The following is a 26081-nucleotide window of genomic DNA, read 5'->3' on the forward strand; positions in this document are numbered from 1 at the left end:
AAGCTTACCTATGAGAATGTTATAGGAGATCATGTTGAAAGCCTTGCTGAAGTTCAGGTAGACAACATTTTCTGCTCTCCTCTTGTCATCTACCCAGCAAGTCATTCTATCATAGATGGCTATCAAATCAATTAAGCATGATTTCCCCTCAGTGAAACAATGCTGAGTGCCTCTGATCACCTTCTTGTGTTCCACATGAGTAGAAATGGCCTCCAGAATGAGATGCTCCAAAACCTTTCCTGGGATAATTAATGTGAGTAAAATATAATAAATGAAATAAAAATGAAATAAAAGATTTAATTGAAGTAAAATGTAATTTATGAAATAAATTTCATAATTTTCAGGCTATGAATATTTCTAGATCTCAGTCAAAGAAGGTATTGTTCATTGAGCCTCTCAGTCCTCTTAAAAGATTGTTGCTACTGGTATCACAGCTGGTTTTTAGCAAGTTTTCAAGCACCAGAAATCTGTCCAAATCTTCTGTTGAAACTATCTGTGTAGTTGTTAACATATAATAAAGGCAGGTAGCTTTGGAAAAACAGGTTAAAGGATTGGGAGTTTCTGAAAATGACAGTACATGTCTACTAACTGTAGAAGGCAGAGATTTTGGACATTTTCTTTTATTATTATAAACTTGGGTGAGTGCTATAAAATGGCTATCAGGAAATATATAAAGAGGGGAAAGTAAAACAGCACTGAAAAAGGGACCTCATTTTTGCATAAGCCTTTAAAGATTTTCTTTTATATTCTTTGTACATTTTATATTTTCAATGGTTTAATCTTCACTTATCTCCTTGCAGTAGCAAAGTGCTTTCATTTGCAGAATGAGCTGAAAACAAAAAGTTGAAAAGCCAGCAAAAAATGACAAAAAAAAAAAAAAAAAATTCAAAATCAATAACATTTGGAGTGTATTTTTTGTCACCAATTGCCACTGTACTAAATGTGTATTTGTTCTCATCAATATGTTATGAAGTTCTGAAAACTGCTAAAAAGGAGGCTTAGTAAATCATCATCAATAACACCTGCCAGTAATCTGGCCTTAAGAATCCTGCAATGTTTATGGTGCCAGTAACAAAATGGCTCATAATTTTGTACAGGTCAAAAAGCTGTCACATTTCCCCCATATTTTGGCATGTTTCTCTTGCCATACTTCATATTTGGAATATTATGATTTAACATTTGTTACAAGGTGATGGATGCATACTGTAGAATACATTGCCTACCCCAATATTGAAATTACTTGCAGCAATATTTGATGGCACCAGCTTCTGAAGTCTTTCCTTAGTAATTGTCACAGATTTTTCTGCATAGCTACCCACCTTTCTGTGATGCATACAAACACAGACAATTTTGATGCATTACCAAGCTCTAACGACGCTTGCAGCTTTTTTTTTTTTTAACTTGAAATAGTTCTGTCTAAAAAAAAATTGAAGAACAATACCTTTTTAAATCCTGATCTTCATCTCTCATGCAATTAATCATTTCCATTCTTATGTTACACCTCTCCTTCGGAGCCACACATTGTTTCCATGTGCCCAAATGATTATATTAAAGATTGAACATGTGGATAAACTGCTCTATCTATGTAATTAATAAGCTGGATTATCCTCTACACAGCCTCTCACATTCATCTCTGTCTCTCAATATTTTAAAATCTGTCAGAGAATTACAATTAATAAGACACCACTGTAAAAAAAAAAAAAAAAAAAAAAAAAGCACTCAGCTACCCACTCAGAGTGGGAACATTCAACTTTGTGCCCTCACATTCCACTTCAAGACTGTATACTTCAAGCTCGACAAAATAGTGTTGTATTGCCTCCTCCATACTCATTACTAGCTAGACTGTCATTAATCAGAACATTCAAAAAGGAACTTAGTTCATGAACTTCTGTGGGAGACATTTTCAAAACAAAAAATGATGCTTTAATCTCAACAGACAAAGAACATTACACAAGTGACTGTGACTGATATTTTCCAATGCTACTGGGGAAATGATTTAGATAAGGAAAACTATAAGGCATTATGCAGTGCTCATTACATCTTTCCTTCTGCCTCTGCTTCACCACTGTAAGCCTCAGCTCTCTAATTAGGAGAAAATCTGAAAGAGCATTTCCAGCATCTTTGTAGTCCATGGCATGTGATCTAGAACTTCAACCTGTATATGTTTACCTGATCCTCTCCTTCATGACCAGCATCGCTACTAGGAGGAGGTACAACCCCAGCACAGCAGCTTCCCTGTGAACACCACTGCGTTGTGAGGCAAGGGAGAGCTGGAACAATTAAATAATTTTAGGAGTCTTGTTAAGAAAATAATGGACTGAAACTGACTGAATGCTCTGTGTATGCTGAGAGGACTCCAACTGAGACTGAAGTTAGGCCATGAGCACAGCTTCAGAGAAGAGCACTAGCTTCATTTCAGACTCCTCAGACTTCTCAGAGGCACTTTTAAGAAGTATAAGGATACCAAGACACATGAAATGACCAGAGTGGGTGAAGAGGATACAAGGGGAGTTTTCAGGGTGCTATGTCAGACCTAGAGACCCAGAAGCTGTTAAAGATATACCAAATCTTGGCTGTCACCATCTCAGTAAAACAGAACGACTCTTCAGGCTCAGTTCTGCTTTCATGCTATTTCCTGACTTTTCACCTTTGGAATTTTTATCCGTTTTAGGTAATGCTGCCAGACTGAAGGCACTGCAAAGATATCTAGCTTTGCTGTGTGTGTTTTTTATCAGAGAGTTTAGGAGCTTCAGAATGTTTGCACTGTTACACATTAACTGCTAAAGTTCTGCAAACAAAATATGAGAAAAAGTTAGTATACTGTACCTTGCCAGGACACCCCAGAAATGAAGAGGTGATGTATAAGGAACTGATAGCAAGGAGATAACTGTGCAGGAGACAGAGATGTCTCACTGAGGACACCAGCACCATTTCTGAAGAGGGTACAAGAGTGATGCATCCAACGAGCTAGAGACTGAAAAATCTGCTCTATAGCAGCTATACCTCCCAGTCTACTTTGATATCTAGTAAAATTTCAGGATTACAGCAGACTGGAATAGTGCTGCAGGGATTGGCGACATCCAACTTCCACCTTCTTTCCATGACCCCCTCTTCATGACAAGCTGTGTTTTCATGTTTATAAGCTTCCATATCGTGGAATGCGTGAGCAAGGGACATACTAATATGATCACTTCTCCCCCCCCCCCCATCCTGCAACCTCCTTATGTTTGTGAATGTCATTTCTGCATTAGCCTGACTTTGTTTTTCCAGACATCTGCAGGAAGTTGTCTCTTGAGCACCTACCTATAAAAACACCAACGTCACAAAATCAGTATCTAATAGTAAACAAGGAGTCACAAAAGCATGACTAAACAATGTCTGTAAACACTTTAGTCATGATGTTCCCTATGCCCTGAATCTAGACCATGGCTGTCCTAACTTTTGGCTAGCCTGGGCAGCACTGACTGAAATGGAATTGTCTTTGGTGGCATATAAAACATATACTATAACTGATGTATATAAGTAACAAAAATATTATTTTAATAACTTATTAAATATTTTATTATTATTTTACTGCATTATTCATTATTTTTATTAAATCATTAAAATAATATAAAAAGAGAGCAACTAGTGGGATATTTGACCTTGTTTTTGTGAAACTAATGCACCAGTCTGGATCACTGGAAGCAGTTGCCATTCTTAGTGGATTCTCAGACATTTTTAATGAAATTTTAACTTTCCTGTACAAATAGTTGTTCACAAAAGTACATACTGCCAAAAATTGATAGCATGAAAAAGGTGTGATTTTGAAGCAAGGCATGTTTTTTCTCTGGTAATAGGGCTTAAAAAAGTCTTATAAAGACACAAGATCAAATTTCTTGAGTTGCGTATTTGATTACAACCCTATACCTTTCGTTTGAAAATTCACAGGTATTTTATTTGTGTCAAATGAAAATGGAGTCATAAATATACCAAAAAACTTAAGACTTCTTTGGAAATCTTGAAACCTATTCTTGAATTCCTTTATCAAATCTAAAAGCAAGGCTGCATATTTTTTTCTATTCACAGGACAGTATAGCCAGTGTATCAAAATGCATAAAATTATTTGCCATAACTTGATCTTGCCATATAAAGTTTCATTTCAAACACTATTTTGCTTTGAAACATAGCACTGATAAGTTGATTTTCACCTTGAAGATGCATATTTAACTCATTTAAATGAGCAGTCAAACCCATCAAATATGCTGAATCTGTGAACCATTTTTAATTTTTGTGTTCTGGCACAAATTTTGATTCCTAAATGATTTTGTTTCATTAATCATAAACTCTTCTTCACAGTTAGGCATCTTACTTCAGAAGAGTAAATGATGTCCCATAATCAGAATCAATATTTTTAAGGAATTCCTAGAATTGATGGTGATTGAATCCCTTGGATATTATGAATTCAGAGCTTTTGTGATCATTTGTGTGACATTATTCATTTCTAAAGCTTTTGTGCATATGTTTTCTTGATATATAGTGCAGTGATATTTCATCAAACGTGTTTCTAGCAGCAGTTTCATCATTGTCAATTAATTGCATAAGTCCTTACTTTTTTCCAGCCATCACCAGAGCACCATCAGTAGCTATATCAGATATGCTGACAAAGGTTAAAGAAAACCACTTTAGTTTAATTTTTACTGCTTCATACGTATGGAGAGATTTAGCTGTGTCTTTTAATGGCACGAAAGAAACCATTTCTTCAGAGACGTTATGTTTCTTACCAATACCTCTAATAAAGATGGCAAATTGAGCCATATCTGCAGCATCAATACTTTCATCTACTGCTGCAGTATAACATTCAAAATTAGCAGTTTTTGTTCTTTGATATGTTTTCCTGTTTCTTTACTTCAGCTAGCAATGGCTACAGTCTGGAGAGACAAACTGTTTTTATAATATCCTGTTCTTTTTATCAGCACAAATTATATTGCCACACATTGCAGATTATGCTGAACAGACTCACCATCAGTAAATGGTTTTTATTTATTTATTTGTTTGTTTGTTTGTTTGTTTCAGTCAGATGTGCTACAACATAACTGACTTTTATAACAGAGTCCAATTCAGTTTTAACTTGTAAAATTAAAAATTCTGAGACTACAGAATTTTTTCAGTTCTGATATTTTGTCTTTACAAAATGTTCCTTGATATGCATCAAATTTAGCAACATTTTTTGCTTATGTTTTTTTCAAAGTGTTATCCTTGAAACCTGATAATATTTCCTTACAAATATAAGCATAGTGCCATATTATTTGTCTTGATAAATAAGTACTCATCCATGTTTTGTCAAGCATTTCCAAATAAGTACTCATCTGTCCATGTTTTGTCAAGCATTTCCTTCATCAAAGATTTTTCTTTTTTGGGGGTTCTGTTTTCTTTTTGGATCACATTAGGTAAGTTAAAATGTTATCGACAATGACTGCATTATAGTCACCAAGTGGCACAAGTGCATGAAACGTAATATACACAAGTTTCAATTAGACTCTGTGTGTGTGTGGCCTTTGCTAGAGGGCTAGAGGTGAGTTAGCATCCTCCCCTTGTCTAGGTTTCAGGCCAGAATGTGTTAATAGCACTTCAATGAGTGGCTGTTGCGAGCGATGGACGCTTGTTGTTGAGCCAGGTTGCTCAGCCATTGCCGCCATGATGGCGTGGGACGGGGCAGCTGCAGGACAGGCTGGGCCAGGCCACGTGTGGCCTGCAGGCAGAGGACTGGACGTGCCTGACCTAGACTGTCAAGCAATAAGGATGCTACACAGATTCAGGTTGAATAAATAAGATTTCAACTGCACTTACGCTCTTTGTAGCATCCTCAGGAGACAGCTCCCCTCTTCCCTGAATATACATGCATGTCTAGGCAAACAGTCATCCAGATAGAGAATGATGCCTGGGTTTGTTAAGCAGCAAAGCATACTGTAGTTTGAATACACGTACTGTCTTCCAGTTTTTTATGATATCTAACCTAAATCCCCTCTGTAAACACTGTATGCTTATAAGGTTTAATAAGATAAAAATATTTCCAGCAGATTCTAAATTTTAAGGAACAGTGATTTTTTTCCCCTCTTAAGTTGGCATTCAACTGTCCATCAGCATAAGCAACAAGTGTCTTGGCAGATAATTCAGGACATATGGCTTTGAAAAACTGATAATTTAAAAGTACTTGGGTAAGTTTTCCTCAACTTGTTCACCTTGTGTTATTTTCCTCTACATGTGCTGTAGCAGCTGCTGCAGCTAAAAAAATTTGAAAATATAATGCAAGTGACGAATAACCATTTCCTTAGTAATACTAACGTATAGCACAAAAACTTCACTGAGGAGGTTTTTGAAAGAAATAATCAAATACAATTCTAAGCTGTTAAATATATGTTCTTCATCTGTAGTCACCAGATGGCACCAAATGTATCCATGTACTGATAATCAACTTAAAACTACTGTAACTCTTGTACAAGTCTTTGAGATCCAAAGCACACTACATATGGTGGAGCCCAACAGCTGAGGTGTAAGTACACTGGGGAGTTTAGATTCAACTTAAACAGGATCTGACTGAATGTTTTTTTGAGGGGGATAACATTAAAGAGGAAGAATAAGTGGTCCTTCTTGATTCTGAAAATATTCTTTGGATAAAATTTTAAAAATGCAGAACAAAAGTATTATTTTAATTAAATGCATTGATTCTTGGTTTGAGTTAACACCTTTTCACTCTTTTTCTCCTTTTCCTTTTAAATATTTAAATGTTTTAAAGCACCAAATTTTGAAGGAAAATTACTTCTTTCCGAAGACATTTCAATTGTCTTGAAGAGCTGTACCTTTCTGTTGGCAGAAACTAAATTTTTTTCTGGCTTTCTGATGTGGCCTGTGAGCTCTTGAACTATGCATTAAATTCTATGCTTAGAAATCCTTTAATTTAAAATATTACCAGATTATTTGATGAAGATGAAGCTGTAATTAGCTATTCCTTATATATAAAACATTATCTCAAGAATATATAAAAAAAATAGAGCTAATTCATTTAGCTGTAAATTATGAATTATATATATATATATATATATACACTTGAATGCTTTTAATATATATATACACTTGAATACTCATCACCAATAAAATATTTGGGAATCTAAACTTCTTCAAGTTGGCAATATTTAGCACACATATTTTTCTTATTTGTTATTGATCTCCCTCCTCTGCAAATAACTTCTCTTCAAGAAAAAAAGAAACAAAAAAAACCAACAACAACAAAAAAAACCAACAAGAGAGTAAAATCTTGACCACAGTGACTTAATGGCAAAACTCTGACTAACTTCAAGGGCCAAGATTTTACCACACATGACCAACTTTACACAAAGAAGAAGAAAACCAAACAGACAAAGATATCATGTTATTAAAACACAGAGTCTGAAACTGAATCATCATCTAAACATAATGGCAAATATTTACAAATAACAAAAGTAATCAAAGAAAGTCAAGCTGTAGTTTGAAATAAAATTTCAAAAGGAACTTGATCCTGTGAGGAAAATGTAGCTTTCTGTCCACAGACCGAGAATATAAGTTTTAGCATATAATTCTAAACAATCAGATTTTATATCTCTAGCTCGTTGCAATGAATTTTCAACCAGCATGCTACTTTTGATTATGCTTAATATGCAGTTCTATCTGCTTCACTACAGCAAAATACTTACTGAAGAAATGTAACCTACACTTACATTCACCTCATCGTTCCCTGTTCTAAAAATGAGCCAATCTGATTATCTACATTTATGTCACATGTAGAAGCTTAGTGATTGTTGGGGTCCTCAATGCAAACAACAGCCTGAACATGCAAATAATCACAGCTTTTTGAAAGGACACTTTTTTTTGCAAGCACTAGCTTGCATGTAGCATCTGCATTTGTAACGAGCTTTCCTAGCCTTGTGCAGACACAAATGGAGATGTCACTGTTCAAATGATCCATGATTATTCTTCATGCTTTATAGTAATCAGCAGACCCTCAGCAAATATATCGTGAAAAGAGTGTTAGCATTTGTAAAATAGACAGATGAAATGTGAGGAGGATGTTAACACCATTATCTCACAAGCAAACTAAAGAAGAGAAGAAACACTGCTTTTCATACCATCTAGCAATACCACTAGCATTTCCATTGCAGAAGCTGTGACACATACCCAAAGATATAAAATCACAGAATATACTGAGTTGGAAGGGACCCACAGGGATCACTGAGCTCAACTCTTGGCTCCACACAGACCACCCAAAATTCAAATCTTGTGTCTGAGAGCGTTGTCCAAATGCTTCCTGATCTTTGTCAGGCTTGGTGCTGTGCCCAAAGCCCTGGGCAGGCTGTTCCATACATTCATATAAAGAGCCTTATGCATCTTAAGACAAGTAACTGCAAAAGGCAGCATGAATTCCTCTCCCAATATCTCCACTTTTCTCCATTGGTAACTGTAGCTCAGGCAGCTAGATTAGAGTTGAAACAATTCTGAATGTCTACCACTAAGTGAGATTAACTTCACTGTGCAAATGGCAGCTCCTATTACAGAGGCTGAAGAATGGAGACAGGTGATTTAACTGACTTGGCACTGGGCCTTGCATTGTGCCTTCTGGCTCCTGGTACATCACGCTGAGAAGGTCTTATATGTTGTATTCTTATCTGTACTTTCAGCTGAGAAATAATAAAATGAGCCAAACACAAAGTAAGTTTAGTTCCCTTCCCCTTCTCTGACATAAATCTGTTGTCGCTTTTTCTGTCTAGAAGACAAGGCAGACACACACATTTGTACAAAGAGCTACTATATTTCTTTCTTCCCATAACAAAAAAAAAAAAAAAGGGTTAGAATTCATGTTATTTTGTGAGCAAAAATTATACTTTTACCTATCATCTGCAGTTCTACCTGTAGCAAGTACATAATACTGTAATTAAAGTATATTGTAAGCATTATCCGAAAGGGTTCTAATCATTCCATCATATTATTCACTGAAATGCATTCATACAATACCTACAATATATTTTAAAAAAATGAAATAGATGAAAACAGAATACAGTATTGTAACTTTTTATAAGTCTTTCTTTCCTGAAGTAGTCTTGAAAGTATCAGAATGTATGGGTTATGTCATCCTGTCTCCACTACTTTCCTAAAATGGGAAGGATGAACAAGACATGCATGAGCAACATCTTCTCAAGATGTTTCAGATCCATGCAAAGGGAGGAGAAGGAGTTTGTATTTTTTAGTATGTACGTGACAAGACAGGACACAAGACTACTGAAGATAGTGCTGGAATTAAAATTAGTTGGGTCCTGGCTCTCAGTGTGTCTTGCTGAGCTGGAAGAAATGGTGACCACCACATGGAGGGATTAAAACCTTCAATGAAATTAAGAATTCTGCCTGAACCTATCAGTGCTATCAAAGGGTAGCAGAGGAATCACCTGTGTATCATGTGACCTGTACAGTGTGGTGGCAGATCTGAAAGAGGAGGTGGAAAAATTAAGGGAGTATATAAGGGAGATAGACTGGTGGAGCCACAAGCTACCATTCCTACAACAAAGGCACTAGAGGGGACACTACATAAGTAGCAGCACTTCTCATTCCTTCTTGTAATAAGGCAAAAAAGAGGGGCCCTATGAAATAGGGAGGAATGAAAAAAGGTCCCTGCTTGGGATGACAAGCAAATCCCCTCATAGCCTACTTGGTCTTCCCAGGTGCCCTTACACAATAGATACGAGGCTCTGGAATCTGAGGGACAGGCAAATGAGGATGGTGATGTGAGTTTAAGGCCAAATCAGTCAGTTGCACACCTTAATACTACCTCTGCCAAGAACAAAAGAAGGGTGATTCTTAGGAGACCTCCTTCTGAAGGGAACAGAGGGCTGAGCAGACCCTTCCTGCAGGGAAGCCTGCTCTTTCCCTGGAGGTTTAATCTGGAGGTGGCTTAGTGGAGACCTTATTGCTCTCTTCAGCTACCCGAAAGGAGGCTGTAGCGAGGTGGGAGTCAGTCTGTTTTCCCAGGTACCTAGAGATAGTATGACAGGCAATTTCCTATAAATATCTGCAAGAGTAATATAAACAGTGAAATGGTAGAGTGCTTGAACAAGGTGGAAATCAGACATTCCCTGGCAATTCCTTCTTACTGACTGGAAGTCATTGCTTCACATCCGTTCATTTCTTTTTGCTTTTGTTGAGACTTTACAAGTGGCTGAATGAACACTATTTGTCTAATTTAGTGCAAAGTTAAACAAGTATTCCAAAAGGGAGTTTTGAGAGTGATAAGCTAAATGTGAGCCCCACCCCAGCTTCATAGAAATAGTAGTTAACACTTCACTCAGCTGTAAGTGGAACATATTCTTAAGTCTGGGGTAATGGGTGATGAAAAATATTTTTATTCTTACTTGTTAGATGCCAAATCTCACGACAACTGTATTAAGCCCATAAGCCTTGTGGACATATGCAGATGTGACTGATTGACAGAGATGTCTAAACACAAATGAATACAGCATCACAACCATTGATTTTCCAATCTGAAATATTTATGCTCTAGGATGATGTTCGGCTTTTTCTTCTTGCTTATGCTCTTTGCATGATTCTCCTCTTTTGATCAGATCAGACTAGACACCAAGAGCAAATCCAATACATACCTGTTTCTCCCCACTGGGCTTCTTGTGGTTTAGCAGCAGTTCCACAGCACCAACCACCTCCTTCCTTATGGCGTGCAAAAGAGCATCTCCCACATATACATTAAAACTTAAGAGCAGCTCAATGAGCTCAAGGTTCTCATTTTCAATTGCAATAAGGAGCGCAGTTCTTCCCAGGGGATCAATGCAGTTAATATTGATCTTGAAATAAATTTCTGCTTCTTCCAATGCTTTCTTCACAGTAGCATAATCTCCTTTCTCCACAGCATTCAGATAGGCTTTCTCTGAATGGGACAGTTCAGATTCTGCTCGTACAATACGAAGAGGGATACGATCTCTGTAGGGAGCATTGACACTTCTTTTGTAGTAGAACTGGGCCATATTTTATGCCATTCTAATACTTCATCTCTGAAACATCAAAAGAAAGATTAAATCAATAGTGTATTTTGTGGTACAACGCACCAAATTAATATTTTAAGTATATAACTATATAAAACTCAAAGTGATGTTGAAAAAAGTAAATGTCTTCTATCAAAATAACCTGTGAAATCACCAACAAATGCAGAAAAGAAGACATGTAACCATCTTGTTCATACTTCTCACTCAAAGTATGATGTCAGCACACCATATATATTTCTTAAACTTGTGGCAAGAATGAGGTGACATAGCTTGCATCAGATGTGCGGCCACATTCCTTCACTAAGTTCTTCTATCTCATCTTTGCTGAAGTTTGAGAGTTTCCTCACGAGCAGGTGCTGTTTCCCAGAACTGTAAGGCAACATTTTTTTGAGCTTGACAGTAGTAGCAAGTATGCCACTTTGAAACCTATTCCTTTGCCCTTCTAAAGATACCTAGCTTTGTCTGACTTACACCTGTTATTCTGCCTGCACTCCAGCATGGCATGGGTCTTTCCCTCTTCAGACTTCTGTACAAAGGTCTCTGATATCCAACTCTGGTAACTGTGTGTGGTCCACTGAATACAGATCTTTTTACCTGTTTCTTTAGGTTGGGAAGACTACATTAGGGTTGGAATAGCTGTAAGCTGTTAGCTCTGCCAAGTGCTCTTCAAATACCCTAGAAGCATAAATTAGTCTCTTCTGCCTTATCTGAAATATATAGACTCAGCACAGTTCAGTAGTGTGCTTTACTACTAAGATTTTGATTCAATCTCACATACTATTAAGAAAAACATTCATACAAAATGCTTTTCAAGACAGCACTTACAAACATATAAATTAGAATCCAGAGCCTGAAAGGAAAAACAAAATCTATATAAGATGAAATCACAAGGGCTGGTAGATAAAGATCATGGTTTTGATAACGCACTATTCAATTCTGTACTCAAATACTGAAACACTGCAACTATGAAACAACTCTAAAGTCTTGCAGCTGGTAAAGACTTTAATGACTTTGCTTTTACTCTGTATTTACTGAGCAAGAACTTTTTCAAAAGAAGTTCCTTCAAAAAAAAAGTGACTTAAAAGAACAGGGTATGCATACATAAAAGGCTAAACAGTTAGTCAAAGAAATGTAGCTTCTTGTCATTTTCTCCACTGACAACAAAAGTTTGATTAACACAATGTCTCTTCCTCCATTTTTTTTCCAACACTGAAAAAGACATAATGTTTGTTTTATTTCGTGAGGTTTTGATTGATTAAAAATTTCATAAGATGGCATGAGAAGCAGTGATTCATCTATTCCAGTCTTTTTATGCAGTGCAAGGAGAGGTAAATACAAAGGACATTAATAAGTTTTTTCTTTGTTTTCTGGAGCAGATCAACAGAGCATGAGGCAGGGAGGTGGCAGCAAAGGAGATATACTAGGAAAAAATTGCATCTAGATCCATATATATAGAAACTCAGCAATTGCACTTTGCAAACAAAATGTTTCCCAGTTCTTCCTCCACGGTGTTATCAGTCTGCACCATAGGCTACTAGAGAGTGCACAGCTGGTGGATTATGTTCTGTTGCAGTCACTATAAATAAAATACTTACCTGTTGCACATTTTTGTGCCCCTGGAGCAGAGAGAACACATTCTTATTTTTAGTATACTGCATTTTACCAGTTTGCAATTCACTCTCTTGTTTCTCAGGCTCAAGAAGAAAACAAGAATGTGTGCAATCAGTTCCAAATAAATAAACCTAAATGTACATATTCATATATAGATTCCTACATTAAAGTTAGGTTGCTACATTCTCATTACAGCTATGGAGATCTCTTGCTGAATGCTGAAGGGCATATCACCTGGCTACAGCTGCTTCTTCAGGATGACTTAGGTCTCATGTAGATAGGTAAAACCTAATAACTTCAAGCTGTGCAGAGATGATACTCTCTCTTCAAGGACCATTCATACAAAGTTTTTATATGATACTATGTTTTCAGAATACCTGAATAACTATTTGTAAAACATGCCAAGAATATTTTGAAATTGTGGTGCATAAATGAAAACCCAGATATTAAATATCTTAGAATTATGACTTATGCTAGAAAAAAAGTATCACTCCATTAAAAAAAAGAAAAAAAAAAGTATTCATTTCAAAATAATCTTTACTAGATAGTTATGTCATGGCTGAAAATAAATTTGTTTTCAAAGTGCATATTTCTCCAAATTAAAATACTGAGCCTAGCTTTCCCACAACTAGACAAAACAAAACACCATCACATACTTTCAAAAATTTATCTTCATTATTTTTTAGCAGTAGTTTCAATTATTATATTCATTACCAAGCTAGCTGTAGGAATAATACAACAAACATTAATAAAAATATTGATTAACATTTTATTCATTTTTATTAAAAACTATTCAATGGCTTTCATCCCATTACTTTGGCCACACAGTATGCTAATGTTTTCTAATGTACATTTTAAGATATATTTTAACAATTATATATATACTTTAACAATTTAGAGGAATTTTTCAAAAATAGAATATTAAATCTACAAAATATTGCAGCTCAGTGCTGGTAAAAAGTTTAGCTGTAAGCTAGTGATTTGGTAGCAATGGTAATTGGGGGACGGTTGGACTAAATGATCTTGTAGGTTCTCTCCAACCTTGTGATTCTATGATTCTAGGCAATCATAAATAAAAAGAAAAATGACAAACATACTGACTCTCGTATTCAAGCCATTTCCTGCTTCTCTCTTCTTTGTAGTCTTCTAGTTATTCTTAATTTCCTTTTTAAGCTGATGACTCAGGCAATTGAGTTTAAAATCCTTTTTGACACATTTTTAAACATCTTTATTTTTAAAAGTAAAATTTTCAATTCTACTTTATTCCTTCTAACTAAAAGCAAAAACAAAAAACAAAAACACCACTAAGGCACTTTTGTGTTATCCCCTACTACAAATAAATTTGGTTGGCCATTGATGTAAGGAACCACTGTCAAAGGGCATGCTGAAATTCCAAAAGCTAAGAATTTCATATGCACTGGTAATTATAAATAATGATTAGTCTCAGCAACAGAGCCATTTTTTCAGCACTTTGCTGTTATTTCCATCAGAAAAACAATGTATGAGAAAATATTCACAGACTCAGAATAGGAAATAGCTTGAGGCTCAGAATAGTCTCTTGAAAAGGAGAATTATTTAAATACTTTACCAGGTGGACCTGATAATAAGTGATTTACTAGATTTTCTAGCATCCTTTCCTCTCTCAGAAAGCCAACATTAAAGGAAAAAACGTGAAATAGCTACTGATATTGGAAGATAGGATATTGACTGAGATAACTTATAGTAGATGTACCCACTTAAGCATGGGCATGCCCACACTATATAGTGCTCCCTGCATAATACTTTAATGAAAAATTGATGTGAAGTCAGTCTTTATCAATTATTTTATTTTTACTTGCTACAAACCAATATTTGAAACAAGATGTGAAACTTCCTAAGAAGTAACTATAGAGGCTTCTGAGAAGCCTCTGTAGCCTTCAGTTCAGACAAGTGAGTAACTCAAGGATTTGTCTGTCGTCTCCTGAAACTACTTTATATGTACTTTTCAAGGCAAAGGAGAGATTCTGACATTTGTTATATTAATGAAAGCATGAAATTTTCTTCCCAAAATAGATCTGGGACAGACTAACTTTAATCTGATACAAAGTCCTATCTGATACACAGTAAAGATGATGTTTAAAGGGAATTTTTTAAAACAAAATTCCAGCTCTTGAAAGCCTCAATCCAAAAGAAGTATGAAGTTCCTTCAATTTCAGTTATCAATGCAGACTGTCAGTTTTGAACAGGAACAAAAGAAATGCAGATAAACCGTTGATTTCTGATCCCAGTGTTAGTCCAAATACTGTGTGTAAGTGAATGTTTAGACAAGTAAATTAAGCATGCTTCTAGTACTGAGGTCAGCTGGATGAGCTGTGCCCATACTGTTAAAGTCTCACGCCAAAAATAGGATAGATGAATGAAAACTATCTACTGGAAATAAATTGTGGTCCATGCTAACTCCAACATTGTGCCTGGAAATTGTGCGGGAAGACGTTAATTATCTGGAGCCAAGACCATTTCAAGGGCTGCTGTAACAATGTCAGGCACAGCTAATGGAGATCCACTGCCCATGCATGTCTCCCAGCACTATTTATTATACAATTCTTAGATCTGACAATACTATATACAGGGTCCTCTCCTGAAAGTCATTTGTCATTATTAGCTCTGTAATCAGCTTCAGACCTGAAAGCTAACAATAGCAGATGCAGTAATTTGGACTTTAACATGAAGTTCATGCATGCAGGAGATAAACTAAAAAGCATAACACGGTGTACATTCTCTTTGAGGCTGTTGATTGATTTGGAATAGAGTAAAATCTTTTATTTGTTCTCTGTCCTAAAGTACCCTGTAACTGAGTTACAGTAAAGCAGAGAACATGACACATTATAGAGCTGTCAGTGGATGCTGAGAAGCAAGCTGTCTTGTTTTCTGCTTAAATATCTTCTGAGTTCACAATCAGCAAAACAGGACATCAGCTAGAAGTTGTTCTTAATTTCCAGAGCCACAATAGATAAGATATATGACAGATGAAACTCTTCCAGCTTCTTACATTAGAAGCTTTAAATATTGAGTCCCAGGAGAATATAATGCTGACATGGAATGTGATGAATGTTGCATTTCACTGTATTATTGCTATTTCATAGCAATATTTTGGTTTTAAAGAATAATGCTTCATGTATAGAGAAACGATGCTCTGTATGTTTGCTTAGGCCACACCAAATAAGAGAAAACTTTCATCTTCTAGAAATGACATCACACCAGATTTCAGTGGAGAACGACAGGTTCCTCTTGTAACAGTGACATTTAAGGTTAAAACTGTCATCAGCTTGAGAAATACCAGGAGACTGGATTATGCGGCTTCTGAAAAAAAGTGGTATTAGAAATGAGATGTACAGAGTAAAGGATTGTGTCGGAGTAGGATGATTTGGGACCAGGCACTTGCTATTGCAAACCTGTGTTAAAGACAAAAGCATTCAAGAACTCATTTCTTCACAGCTAAAACAAGATAATTTCATTAAGTACTGATCTCATGATACAAGAGAAGAACACCACAAACACACAAATACTATTAGACATTAGTATCATTCTAGTACATAATATATTTGTTCATCTTTCCAGTTTTATTCAAACTAGAAATAGATATTCCTTGAACAAAAACAGACTAACCAACCAAGTGGACAAACAAAAAAAAAAAAGCCGAACACCACACTTGGCAATAGTATGCAAAGATCCTCAGGAAAATAAGGAATTAAGCATGAATCCTGAACTATTTGTTTGTGCTCAGAGGGGAATATTGAAACAGAGCATAGAAGAGAGGACTGTTTTCAATGGACTGACACAAACTTGCTTTTTGAAATGATGGAGCATGGATGATGGCAACACAGCCTACATGTTGTAGGCAGCCAGTTTGATGGGAGGACAGAGAAGGCAGTAATATAGTGATCTTAATCAGTGGCTGTACCATCCATTTAAGCTGACCTCCCTGTCTATTTGGCTGGGGTTATTCTCCTGGGTAAATTTAAGGAATTACACAAAATAATTTTTAAGAGAAAGGACTTCAATGTCATCTGGCTACACAGAAGACCTTCTTCCAGCATTCCAAACAGTAGTGCTGGCCTTGTGGTCTATGAGTGTGATCCTGTAAAGTTCTTACAAGTGCAGTCAACATTTCCCAGAAGATACAGGAAGGGGACTGTCTCCTGCTTAGGGAAAGGACATGCAATGTTAATGCAACTCTTTAAAGCATGGGAGAAAAAACAAGTACACAATTTCTGCTGAGAAAAATGAGATAGCTTGGCAGAAATGCTCTGACTGTAAAAGTTGACTTAAGAAAAAGGGAGGCAGAATAGCTTGGGAAAGACAGGACAGGGCTTTTTCTGAAGCACTGCTTGAGGGAGTTACGCTGCAAGTGTCAGTGATGTTTCTGTGCTTCAGGATGCATTTATGCACAGATGTACATCTTCCCATGCTTTGCATGAAGAAGTTCCAGGCACAATAAAGTTTGGCTAGAAATGGGAGGCTGTGGGAAGACTGCCCAAATACATCTAGTAAAGAAATCCTAATAAACACACTCCAATGAGGGTCCTTTTTCAAATGTACAAGCTATGCTATACTAAGTAGTGACACTTTCTATTGGTTAGGACTGATAGCACACTGGTTGCAAAGAGATCTGTGTACAAATACATGCATTCCCATAAACATTTCATTACTGGCTATTGCTGTCAGAGTGGTATTTGTACTTTGCAAGGAGGCAAGAAATGAAGACTAGTTATGGGAAACTAGTCAGTCTTCAGAATTTTTTGGCCTGTGTCCATTCAGGCCTTTAATGGTTTTGCCCTCTGCTTATTCAGAGGCATGTGAGGCAGTGCATTTTAATGTATTTAACTAAAAGACTTCATTAAAAAATAAAATTGGAAAAACATCACCTAAGTTCAGCTACTAATAATATCACACTAGTTCATGCAGAAAGAATTATAATGATGAATCAAAATCAAACTGAGATCAAAGCAAATCAATTATGTTTAATAGCAGGCAATGTTCCACAATCAAAACAGATTCCAAAAAATGTTATTACACAACTCTAGGAAAGACTATCCTCCATTGGCTATAAGCTCCGATAAAGGAATTTGATTGAAATGAATCAAATTTATAATTTGATCAGCTAACTAGTTAAAACACCAAAGCAAAACCACTATCTGGACAAAAGTCTGACAAAACTAGTCATAATTTATTTCTCAAGAACTTATATCATCATGTGGCAACTAACCCTTCTGGCCTTGTAGCTGTAAAGACTTCAAAGAATAAAATAGAAAACCACTATTCTGTCAAATTTTATTTACCAGAAGTCATAAAATGACAGGTTCATGTCACTCAGGACTTTTAAATGTATAGCACAGAACAAGCCCTAATGAATACTGTGATGAGGTATTACACAAGGCTGCTTGAATCCAAGGGAACATTCCTTTTCAGAAATTTGTCTGCATGGAGCAATTATGACTTATGCAGATGCACAAATCACAGAATCACAGAATGGTTGAGGTTGGAAGAAACCACCTGGGATCATCTAGTCCAAGCAAAGTCACCTACAGCATTTTACCCCAGATTGCATTCAGATGAGTTCTGAACATCTCCAGAGTAGGAGACTCCACAACCTCTCTGAGCAGCCTGTTCCACTGCTTTGTCACTCTCACAGTGAAAGTTTTTTTCTCATATGGAGATGGAGCTTCCTATGTTTCAGTTTAAGCCCACTGACTCTTATCCTGTTGCTAGGCCTCACAGAAAACAGCATATACCCATTCTGTGGATGGATTTCCCCCCTCAAAATACTTGTACGCATTAATGAGATCTCCTGTCAGTCTTCTCTTCTCCAGACTGAACAGGCCCAACTCTATAAGCCTCCTCTCACCAGAAAGATGTTCCAGCCCCTTAATCATCACAATTCAGGAGTAAAAGTCTCCTGCTAAATGAGAATAGAAGTTAAAACATGGAGAATAACAGTGAGACAATTCTCATAATTAAGTGGTGAAAACAGTTTTCATGTGGATACCCTACCTCATATAGGCACATCTAATATACTGCTCTACAGATCTTCTATCAAGCAGTAATTACCTAAACTTGAGAACTGACAGAATACATTGAGCACCTTTTAAGAAACTTATATTTTCTTTCTTGGATTAAAAATTCAGAAGATTTTTAGTCACCGTATTATAACACAAAGCTTTTAAAAGCAGATTATCTAAAAATGCTAACAACAAATATAGCTACCAAACACACACTTAGGTACTATGTAAAGCCCTTTATCTTAAACAATGACTCCTCTCCCAAACACATAATAATTCCAGTATGATATTCATGGGAAAATTATATTTGACAGAGATGGAAATAGGAAATCAATAATTGATGTAACAATTTTTCTCTGTGGAAAATATGTCCTGTCACGATTTCCAATCAACAGAGGATTAATTATGTGCTCATTTAGGACAGCTTTCCAATTATCTAGCTTATCAGCAATAATTCAGATTTATCCTTGGGATGAGGGAGTAGGCAACTTCATTTAAAAGCATCTGTGGTATGGTTCCTGCACCTAGAACCAAAAGGGGACAAGTTTATCAAAACACAAACTAGCCCATCTTAGAGCTGCAATTGTAATTCTCAATACGGGAATACTTGTTTGGCACAGTAATCAGATAAAAGAACAGGGAGTGCTATAAATATCTCAGTAAAATGAAACTTGGTTACCAGGAACTCTTTGAAACATTATTTTAGCTGTCAAGGAGTTGTTGTAGTAGAGCCACAGATGTAAAGATTAGCACAAATATCTCATATGAACATCACGCAATCAAGAAAAAATCAGCACTGCTTCCTCATCCTGGGAAGCCTTAAATAGAAGAACCTGAGTTCACAGAATCACAGAATCACCCGGGTTGGAAGGGACCCCAAGGATCATGTAGTTCCAACCCCCCTGCCTAGCAGGGCCACCAAACATACACATTCAGATCAGGTTGCCCAGGACCCCATCCAACCTGGCCTTAAACACGTCCAAGGACGGGGCATCCACAACCTCCCTGGGGAGCCCGTTCCAGGGCCTAACCACTCTCCTAGTAAAGAACTTCCCCCTAACATCCAACCTAAATCTTCCCTCCTTCAACTTAAAACCATTTCCCCTAGTCCTGCTGTTATCAGCCCTTCTGAACAGTTTACTCCCCTCCTGGGTGTAGGTTCCCTTCAGGTATTGATAGGCTGCAATGAGGTCACCCCGCAGCCTTCTCTTCTCCAGGCTGAACAAGCCCAACTCCCTCAGCCTGTCCTCATAGGGGAGGTGCTCCAGCCCCCTGATCATCTTAGTCGCCCTCCTCTGGACCCTTTCCAAAATCTCAATGTCTTTCTTGTACTGAGGGCTCCACACCTGGACACAGTACTCCAGATGGGGCCTCACAAGAGCCGAGTAGAGAGGGACAATCACCTCCCTGAAGTTACCAAGTCCAGCCTCTTTATTGCACGCAGCTCCCACAGACAACTTTTTTTTTTTAAGAGCAAATCAGATTTCCTGTTAGTAGTAACTGGGATCCCTAGGCTTGACCCAGCTTCTCCTCTGCTGTTCCTGTGAGCAATGGGGAACAGAACTTTATTTCTCTGATGATCTCAATCCTAAATCAAGTTCAGATGTTGAAGATTGCTTTCAGGATTATCCTTTCTTCAGAATATTTGGAGAGAAAACCGTCTCTCTCTTAGACTTCATTTTGCCAGGCTGCACAAATTTAGTTCTATCGTTAGCCAATTTCTCATCCATTTACATTACCTTAAATGCCTCAAGGTGTTGTGCACAACCACTTCCCTGGAAGGACATACATTCTTGCCAGCTCTTGTGTCAGACCCCAAATACCCTGGGCATTCAAAGGGTAATACATGTCTACAAGTAAGCTATCAAATTGAATTTTCAGTCTCCTTTCAAGTTTGTATTATTTCTTTGCAATACCACCTTCTCTTAGTAAATTGACGTGTATGCATTACTTCAAGACACACTTCCATGCCTTCACAGACAATTCCTTAAATATTTTCCTATCTCATGCTTAGATAATTTGCTTGGTAGAGTTCTAGAACAGCAGTTACTTTGTTCAAAGCTGTATCACAGTCATCGCCTTCCATTAGCTGATAACCCATGTTCTCCTTGGCTGTCTCAGTTTATGAAAAAAAAAAAAAAAAAAAAAAAAAAAAAGCCACGAAATTAAAATTCAAGCCACAGGACCTTTTTTTTCTTCTATAAGTCCTATGTTTGTATTTTGTTCTTGGTAGGTTAGTCTAAACTGTACTTTCCTTCCTGCACTAGTGAAATAACTGACCTCAGGAGGAAAACAAAAGAAACCTCATGAAGCAAGTATTTAATTCTGTTGTGATGTGTATAAATAAAAGATATTTTTTTTCTTTCCCTTGCATTAATCAGTTCCCAATCCAGTGCTTTATTTTTAGTGAGTTTTCTCTTTACTTTCATGCATCACATAGTTCTCTGGATCTGTTAGCAAGTCTTTGACTCTAAGACCTCTTGTAGTTATGAATGTCAAGTGCTCCCTGTGAACCACATGAACTTTATTCTTGAAAAGTTTGTTCTAAATATACCTGTCATCATTTTCCTTTACTGAGAAACTACTTTGTTCTTTGATTTATAAAATCTTTTCTTCCGTTTTGTCATTTTTGTCAGTGAGGCAAAACAGTGATCAGTCATCAAAAAGAGAAGTTTATAGTGTTTACAGTCTCCCAAGTCAATAAAGTGAATCTATCTCATACTAGCAACTGTAAGGAATAAATAATGTAGATATTAACTACATTAAGTGCTGCTGCACCTAGACCCACTCTACCTAAATTTAGACATCTTTCTAGAGTTGTTAAGATGAAACGTATATATCTTGGAGTCCTTCTAAAATTACTGGAGAAAGACAATGAGAGTTCTGCTACAGACATTCAGTTAAATCAGTTTGAATCTAAGCCTGAAGATGTGAATGTTAAGAAGTTTCTGAACCAAAGATGCTCAGAAAGTTCATTTTGTAAGGAAGAAATTTCAAATCTGACATGGTATTTGGTCAAAACCAAAGGAAGATGAATGATAGAAGACATGTTCCTACCTTGATGAGGGATATCTCGTGTTTCAAGGGATATGTAGGTGCCTGCCAGTATTGTACATCATGTAAAGTAATAATCTAACTCCAGGATCTGGGGTGATCTGAGTTCAGGAAGAGTTCACTTTACAGGAAACCTATTCCTAATTCTAATTCCCTTCTAAATACGAATGCTCATAGCAGAAGTGATGACCTACCCTTAGTACGTCTAAACATTTCTTGAACACCTCCATTCCAATTGGCATTCCATTCCAAGATGACCTTAAAGTGCAGATACATAATCATCTCTCTGAAAGTGTATCCCATATTCTCTGTAGTCTAATGCATGCTACCACTGTACAGTTACCTACTGAATGTAGGGATTTATTTCAAAAAGAATTGCTTGTGATGTAGTTTCCATTTAGAAATAATATAGTTTTCTTCTAAAAATGAAATGGTACATGAAGCTGAGCATAAGCCACATAAACCAAAGGCAAAACTACTGGTGAATCCAAAAAGGCTTTTAGAAATACTGCTATGTGCTTCTACTACAACATTGTCATGCTTTATCTTGAAAGCAGTTAGTTTCTCAACTCCATGCTTCTATTAAAATATTACTGCGGAATACACCTGTTTAGAAATCTAATTTCCAGTCTAAAATTTCTTGTGGACAGTTTTTCTTGTTCAAACATCTGCTTATAGAATAACTTTTCTAACTTCCCAACTGCATGATGCGTTTTTATAAACAATAATATCTCTTACTGAGTTTCTGAGTCACTCTGAGATTCATTTTAAAGGAGGAATTAAAGTTATCTTTAACAGAAATAGATAGATCACCTGAATTGTCATTTTCCACTTAGGAAGGAATTCAGCTTTATCTCTGACTTCAGGAAATAAGGAGAAATTGAAATAATGCTATTTTGGTACTGAACTTCTGTAATAAATAAACTTATTCCTGTAGACAAGGAACAAAGGAATATTACTAATATGAAAATAACAGTTCGGTGCAGTAAAAAAAAAGTAATGTAAAAGTAATATATGCTAAGATGCAATCTATAGTGTTTTTTTGTTTCATCTTCTCAGTTATTAAATTGCCATGATAATATAAGATCAGGCCAATACTATGAATAATAAACACAGTTTCAAAACACAGGCCAACACAATTCATATCAAGACATTTAAAAATTATTTTAAAATTCTTCAGGTTTCATTCCAGTCAATGCAGACTTTCAGAAAATTGTAAAATAAAGTCATAACACATCTCAAAGAGTTTACCCAGATTTTGGAACTCAGGAAGATCAACAGAAAGTAAGTTGATTTCAGGTTCCAGTGTAAAGCAGAAGATCCAAGTAAGATGAATTTTAGTTGCCAGGAAAACTTGCAAAAGAGATAAGGAAAGACATAGAGAAAATTGTCCAAGAAGTTGATTAGAGAGGACATGTCTGGACTTGATGAAAGAAAAACAAGTATCCAGGATAGGTATTCAGAGAGAAGAGGAAAGCACAAATGAAACTGCAAAGAAATGCTGAAAAATTAACGTCTGTCTTATAAATTCCATGCCCACAGGGTGCATTAACTAAATAAAGAACACATTACTCTGACTTGACAGTAACATCTTCCCTGAAAGCACGGCTAGCACATTTTATCTCAGCAACATGCACTCCAGCCATCACTTCCCTATCACCAAACTGCCTCCTGGTGTTCTCTGCAGGGATCTCCATCAGTCCCTCCTGTGCTTCCCCACACGGTACACGTGGCCAACTATGCTGAACACTGAACAGTGATGAAATGGGTTAGTGCACTGATGTTCTAACCAACAATGGTGTTCTCTATTTGAGGAAATCTAAAATTATATAATGACCTTTTTTTTTTTTTTTTTTTTTTCCGTTGAGAGCTACAGTTCCAGATGTGCAATAGCCCTTGAGAAATGATCATTTTTAACCTGTCATCATCCACTATAAAAACAGTTTATATGTTTTACCAGGGCTCTGTGGGAAAAAGTGGGCAATTATCTTAAAAGCAGCCAATTTAAAGTGAAGGCTGGTGAATGAAAAGATGATTATTTTTGGGAAGGATTAAGAATAAAAAAATTCAAAGTAATATTGTTTTATTGTAGGAAAAAAAACGTAAGGCCATCAGATGCTGAGGATAGCATAGAATAATAGAATCATAGAGTCGCAAGGTTGGAAACAACCTGCAAGATCATCTAGTCCAACCACCCTCCCATTACCATTGCTACCACAAGCCTCTAAACCATATCTTGTAGCTCTTCATCCAGACACCTCTTGAACACTGCCAGGGACGGCGACTCCACCACCTCCCTGGGCAGCCATTCCAGTGCCTGACCACTCTGAGAGAAAAAGTTCTTCCTTATGTCTAAACTAAACCTCCTCTGGTACAACTTGCGGCCATTGCCCCGTGTCCTGCTCGTTGCCTGGGAGAAGAGGCCAAATCCCTCTTCACCACAACCTCCCTTCAGGAAGTTGTAGAGTGCAATAAGGTGTCCTTTGAGCCTCCTCTTCTCCAGACTGAACAATCCCAGGTCCCTCAGCTGCTCCTCATAAGACTTGTGCTCCAGACCCCTCATCAGCTTCATTGCCCTTCTCTGGACACGCTCCAGGGCCTCAATGTCTTTTTTGTAGCAAGGGGTCCAAAACTGAACAAGTACTCAAAGTGCGGCCTCTCCAGAGCTGAGTACAGGGGGATGATCACCTCCCTGCTCCTGCTGGCCACACTATTTCTAATGCAGGCCAGGATGCCGTTGGCTCTCTTGGCCATCTGGGCACACTGTCTGCTCATGTTCAGCCAAGTATCAGCCAATACCGCCAGGTCCCTTTCCTCTTCACAGTCATCCAGCCATTCATCCCAAGCTGCATGGGGTTATTGTGGCCAAACTGCAAGACCCGGCAACAGGATCCTTCTGAAGGGCCTCCCTACCCTTAGGCAGATCAACACCACTTCCCAACTTGGTGTCATCTGCAAACTTACTGAGGGTGCACTCAATCCCCTCATCTAGGTCATCAATAAAGATATTAAACAAGATGGGCTCCAGTACCGACCCCTGGCGGACACCACTTGTAACAGATTGCCAGCTGGACTTAGCTCCATTAACCACTACCCATTGGGTGTGGGCCCTGCAGCCAGTTCCTTACTCAAAGAAGAGTATACCTGTCCAGGCCACGAGAAGCCAGTTTCCCCAGAAGAATACTGTGAGACCATGTCAAAGGCTTCGCTGAAGTCTAGGTAGACTACATCAATGGCCTTTCCCTTGTCTACCAGTCTGGTCACTCCTTTGTAGAAGGAGTTATATGAAGTTGCAGAACTTCGTAGAGTTCTAGAAGGAGTTACAGGAGCCATAGAAGGAGCATGTTCATGGAGCACACTTTCTGCTAAACTCACTACTTAGAACAAAGGGGAAAATAAATCTGACACTGCTTTGTTCTCTGCTTTAGTGCTTAGTCGACTCTGGCTGAGGGAGGAAATGCTGGGAGAGGTTTTAACCATTCTCACGGAAAAAAGCCCATCAGCTGTGCTTTTCAGAAGTCACAGTCTTTCTAAAATAATCACACTCAGTTGCTTAGACAATTTAAAGGCAGTATAATTTGGATGTCTCCTGTGCAGGATAGTTCCACTGCTTATCGCACAGTGGCATGTCAGGAAGAACTTAATCAAACTAATTGTCTGAAAACATAAGGTCAACCCCAAGGTAGAAAAGGCAGCTGGTAATAAAACTCTTGTCAGACACAGTTATTCTGTTTGAATGAACGAGGGTAGCTTGATTCTGCAAATTGTGGAGATCAGTAGGAGAAGAAAATGTTCACCACTTTTAGCAGTGGCTTAGCTGGCAGGACTGGGACAGAAGTGAAATTGTAACACACGTACACACAAAATGGGCAGTGGATCAAACAACAGAATGTGTCCATCTGAATATCACAAATGACACAGAGCTGAGAATCACAGCTCATGTCAGGGGACTCTAAAAGTATACTCATTTATTTCTGAGAAACAACCAACTGTTTGGATGAGAGCTATGTCAAAGTGCTGCATATATTTGACAACCATTTACTGGCAAGTTCCTTCTGGCAATCTTGTGTCCTTTGACTCCTTTTTGGAGAGTAAAACTGTGGGTGGGATTCAGCTCAGGGTTAAGACACCTGTGTTAACTGTCTATATGTAGACACTAGCATTTGAGGTAAGTCCCTAAATAACCTATGTTGTCAGAAGATAGCCAGGATGGCGTTAATTTTGCTAAACAAAGAATCTGATGATCTTTAGGATATCTTACATGCCTGAGAAACCTCTGGAGACTGGCTGAAATAAGTATAAATAAGTATATGCTTCTTTGGCT

The 26081-nt window shown here is 37.3% G+C and overlaps 1 protein-coding gene across 1 annotated transcript in view; it reads right to left on the reverse strand.

Moving 5' to 3' along the window:
• TRPC4 (transient receptor potential cation channel subfamily C member 4) overlaps positions 1-26081 on the reverse strand; it is a 143691-nt gene that overhangs the window by 81031 nt on the left and 36579 nt on the right. The window contains exon 2 of the mRNA XM_042868153.1: positions 10659-11063. Coding sequence (XP_042724087.1) covers positions 10659-11036 — 378 coding nt within the window. The 5' untranslated portion in view covers positions 11037-11063. The remainder of the gene's footprint in view (positions 1-10658; positions 11064-26081) is intronic.

The sequence above is a fragment of the Lagopus leucura genome, unplaced genomic scaffold (genome assembly GCF_019238085.1).
Source record: "Lagopus leucura isolate 7727_CA_CO unplaced genomic scaffold, USGS_WTPT01 Super-Scaffold_100001, whole genome shotgun sequence".
Lineage (NCBI taxonomy): Eukaryota > Metazoa > Chordata > Aves > Galliformes > Phasianidae > Lagopus > Lagopus leucura.